At 32.9% G+C, this 5036-nt stretch overlaps 1 protein-coding gene across 1 annotated transcript; it reads left to right on the top strand.

Moving 5' to 3' along the window:
- Positions 1–1142: 1142 nt before the first annotated feature.
- Positions 1143–4114, top strand: LOC117906311 (laccase-14-like). The gene is made up of 6 exons (XM_034819301.1): positions 1143–1285; positions 1522–1673; positions 1934–2178; positions 2271–2399; positions 2698–3648; positions 3787–4114. The coding sequence occupies exons 1-6, from the start codon at positions 1184–1186 to the stop codon at positions 3915–3917; spliced, it is 1710 nt and encodes a 569-aa protein (XP_034675192.1). The 5' UTR covers positions 1143–1183; the 3' UTR covers positions 3918–4114.
- The last annotated feature ends 922 nt before the right edge of the window (positions 4115–5036 follow it).

Here is a 5036-nt window from a genome sequence, read left to right as displayed (position 1 = left end):
GAATTTATTCCAAAAGTTTAAAAAGAAATGTGAGAAAAAATAGAAGAAAAAAGGTGAAAAAAATAAAAAAAGGTTTAAATTAACTTGATCAAATTTTTACACGTCTTAAAATTTATTCATCATTTTTTCTGTTTATAAATAATTTAAATTTATATAAATATTTTCATAATTTATTTATATAATGATTTTTCTTCGTATATGGTACAATAAACCAAACAAGAAAGTTTGCATTATTTCTTATTTTACTTTTTCTTTTTCTTTTCCTTTTTTAGATAATAGTTTTTGTAAGCCAACTAAAACCATTTTAATCAAGATATACATATCAATATATCATACAAACAAATAATTTATAGATTGCATTTGTTTTAAAAAATATTTTTTTTAAGTCTATAATTATTTATTATTATTATTATTATTAAATTGCTTTTTGTTGAGAAAAAAAAGATACTATGACTCCCAATAGATGTTTTAAGTGATTCACAACAGACAAAGACAAAGGGTTATTCGTATTCTATTTTCAACTTTTTACAAAATATATTTTTGTGTTTTTTATGGAAAATTCTGAAATACCAAATCAGCTTATCGTCATCATGTCTTTTATAATCTCAATTCTCAAGTTTGAAAAAAATTTGAAAACAGCTTTGTCCCATTTAGAAGAAAACTATGATCATGACTAATTGTATTAAGTGACAAGATGAAAACAACTTGGCCCCAACCACCACAATCATTGGTTCAGCACCATTAATTGTCTTAACTAACACGTAAACAAGTAAGACTAATGATAAGGGTTTGCTAAATAATGTTTACAAAAATAATTCTTAAAAGTAGTTGTCTATGAAAAACAGTTGCATGACCAATCCTGATAAGGGTTGTGAAAGAATAAAGACTCGTGAAAGAATATTTTAAATTTATTCTAAAATAATGTGTAACTTGTAAGAAATTTTCACAATTGTTAGCTTTCTTCAGGCATTTGGTAAGTGATCAACTATCATTATTGACAAAGTTGTAATACAATTTAATCACTTCCTCTTATATTGACACGTGGAGAGGAAGAATTTTTTATCCCGAGAGAATTATCATGACTATATAATGAAACATATATGAAAGAAATACAACAATAGTAAGAAAATTGAAGGAAGGAGTTGTGTTTAGGACAAGAGAAGAGGCTTTTATTCTGAAGAAGATGTGGTTGATCATGAAGGTTTTCCACTTGCAAATTTTAGTGTTTCTACTTTTTGGTGGTGGCATTCATTGCCAAGCTTCAACCGGTCGGCATACTTTTGTGGTAAATACTATATATAATTCTGGCCTTAACGCCACCTTCTGATCATAATATTTAGGGAGCAATATGGCTCTCATTTTCCATCGCATGACCCCTTACCCTAGTGTCGTTGAGTTGTTCATGCATGCTATCAATTTCTAATTGGTTATACACTTGCGTGAATGGATTGATGCAACTATTCATGCATGTAATATTTCTTTTGGGATGAGATTGCATGGTTAACATTTAATTGGTTGTAGGTGAGGGAAACTTCATATACAAGGCTTTGTAGCACCAAAAACATCTTGACAGTAAATGGAAAATTTCCGGGACCAACTATATATGCTATAAAAGGAGAGACGATCATTGTCGACGTTTATAACAGGGGAAAAGAAAACCTCACCATTCACTGGTAGGTCCTGTGCATGTCTCAGAGAAAGAGCGGCGACAACATGCTTGCATGGCGTACATTTTTTTTATTTCTAAGAGGGGGTTGCAATATATTGCTTTGCCATTAAAGTCAAATTTAAAACAATACTTTAGGGCTATTTGCTTTAGTTCCATTGAAATACAGTTGATGCCTCTTGTTACTATAATAATACGTTGTTGCATGCCATCTTTTGTTAGTCTGAAAATTAGTATTAGTTTTAACGTTTAGTTATGGTTTTGCAGGCATGGGGTGACCATGCCTAGATATCCATGGACAGATGGTACCGAGTATATCACACAATGCCCAATTAAGCCAGGGTCAAAGTTTAGCCAGAAGATCATCCTTTCCTTTGAGGAAGGCACTTTATGGTGGCATGCTCATAGTGATTGGACTCGAGCCACCGTTCATGGAGCTATAATCATCTATCCTAAGAATGGAACCAAGTATCCTTTTCACAAACCTAACGCAGAAGTTCCCATCATATTAGGTATAAGTGTTGTTACCTTTAAAGGTTAATTTACATATTATGAATTAACTAGCAAAGCAAAATCTTAAATTATTGGAGTTGTTGAAATGCAGGACAATGGTGGAAGAGTGATGTGAATGCGGTTCGAGATGAAGGGCTTGCAACTGGAGCTGACCCCAATCCCTCTGATTCTTTATTGATAAATGGACAACCCGGTGATCTATATCCATGCTCAAAATCAGGTACAAAGTTTAACTTCCCATTTTAAAATTGTACACGATTTCATTTTCTTGTATGTTAACCGTATTACTTTTTCTTATTAACATCAACATATTTAAAGCTTAATGCTAATAAAGAGAAATATAGTAAAGCCATGATTTAACACATAAGAAAAGGCTAGTCCCAATATAATTTTGAACTATGGAGCCAAATTTACACCCCTGATCAATCAATCACTTAATAATTGGTGGATCCTCATGGAAAATTTTTCTTTTCCTTTTGGCTAGTCATAAGTATACAACTTTCCCTTTCTAATTGCAGGCACATTCAAGCTAACAGTGGATCATGGAAAGACCTATCTACTTCGCATAATCAATGTTGCCTTGCACGAGGCTCTCTTCTTCGCCATTGCCAAGCATAAAATGACAGTGGTTGGAACAGATGGTAGCTACACGAAACCATTGACACAAGATTATATCACAATATTTCCTGGCCAAACCTTTGATGTCTTACTAGAAGCCAACCAACGCCCGGATCACTATTACATGGCGGCTATAACTTATTCCATTGCCCCAAAATATCGTAATTTTTATGATAACACAACCACCACAGCTATTGTACAGTACAAGGGATACTACACTCCATCTTCACTTCCTTCCTTGCCTCATTTTCCTGCATACAATGACACAAATGCATCGGTTCAGGTCATGGCCAACCTTCGAAGCTTAGCAGATGCAGAACATCCTTGCAATGTCCCATTGAGCGTGAGCACTAAACTGATTTACGTTGTTTCTGTAAACTCGTACCCATGCATCAATAATTCATGTGCAGGGCCCAATGGGACGCGGTTCGCCGCAAGTATAAACAACATAAGCTTCCATTTCCCTCTAACTGACATACTACAAGCTTACTATTATAATATCAGTGGTGTGTATGAAGATAAATTTCCTAGCGTTCCACCATTGGTGTTCGATTTTACAGCTGATTATCTTCCATTAGTCTATGAGTTGCCGAGCAGCGCAACAGAAGTAAGGGTGCTAGAGTATAACTCCACAGTGGAGATTGTTTTTCAAGGGTCAAATGTGGTTGCAGGGACATACCACCCCATGCATCTCCATGGACATAGTTTCTATGTTGTTGGATGGGGATTTGGGAATTTCGATGAAAATAGTGACCCTTTGCGCTATAATTTGGTGGATCCTCCCCTTCAGAATACCGTCTCTGTTCCTAAGAATGGTTGGGCTGCAATCAGATTCAAGGCATCCAACCCTGGTATGTTGCAAACACTCATGTCCTTTATTAAAAAAAAGAAAAAACCCTTGAAACTGTCAACCTGCATACCAAGGAAATAATTTTTCTTAATATTACAATTAAGTTAGGTGTAATGTTGGTATATTTTCTCTGTTGCAGGAGTGTGGTTCATACACTGCCATATAGAACGCCATCAGACTTGGGGCATGAACACTGCACTCATAGTGAAAAATGGTAAACACCCAGAAGCTCAAATGCTGCCTCCTCCATCCGACATGCCACCATGTTGAAGCTGCAAAGAAATAACATGCCAATGATTTCATTGAAAATTCGTATTATTTAGCTTCCATGATTTATTTTCTGTTCAAAATAATTGTTGACTAAGTTAGTATTCCTCTTCAATTAAGATAAGAAGAATAATGTAAGTTGTAGAATATTGTGTCTGGGATTATTAAATAAACTAGTACAATGCCTAATAAGCCCCGAAGGCCATGTCCACAATACATATAACTTGATTTGATAACTTTTGCCCATTCCAATTTCATTCAACATGATCAAACATCAAAAAGTTTGAAATGGGATAGTTTAAAATTATCTTGATTTGACATTTTTTGACTTATCCATATTTTATTCGTGGAAGGTAAAGTATCATATTAATAATTTAAAAAATTATAAATGGTAGTATTTAGAGTAATTGAATTATTCTAATATTTTAAAATTAAATTAGGATCTAAATGGATACTTGTGATCAAACGATTTGTTTAATTTTTTACTTTTACATTTGAAAATATTTTACAAATAAGATAATTTTTATGAAGTCTTATATAGTTAAAATAAAATCACTTTTTATTTATTTATTTATTTTAAATTAAAATAAGCGCTTTTTCCTAAAGTTAAAATAATTGGTATATAATTTATATTTTTACCTTCTATTTTAGTAACAATATCACAAGATCTAAAGATAAAAAACAAAACAATTGCCCATTTCCATTGCATGATTTGATTACCTTTTAACTCCCTTCGTTTTTTTATTTTTATTTTATTTTACATTAGAGTAAACCCTTTCCTGCTTCCATAAATTAAAATAACTAGTAAGAACAAATCACTGGTCTTTGTAAATTAAATTGGACGTGATCATTTGAATTTATGGTTTAGAGAAAAGACACTAAACAATTAACTAAGCTGCCGCAATTGACCGAACACTCCAAGTCCAAGTCAATAACTTAAGTTGTACAGTCATGAGTGGTGTGCTAAAAAAGATTAAATAATTAAACTTTTTCTTCCAGCTGAATTAAGAAATAAATTAATAAATTTTTCATTGACTATTGTCTCATTTTCTTCTATCGTCAATAGTTAGAGTAGACTAAGCAGTGCATGACAATGTCAGAAGCGGAGAAAACTGGAAAGAG

The sequence above is a fragment of the Vitis riparia genome, chromosome 18, assembly GCF_004353265.1.
Source record: "Vitis riparia cultivar Riparia Gloire de Montpellier isolate 1030 chromosome 18, EGFV_Vit.rip_1.0, whole genome shotgun sequence".
Classification (NCBI taxonomy): domain Eukaryota; kingdom Viridiplantae; phylum Streptophyta; class Magnoliopsida; order Vitales; family Vitaceae; genus Vitis; species Vitis riparia.
Note: the sequence above shows the minus strand (reverse complement) of the source record. Positions and strands in the feature narration are given on the sequence as shown.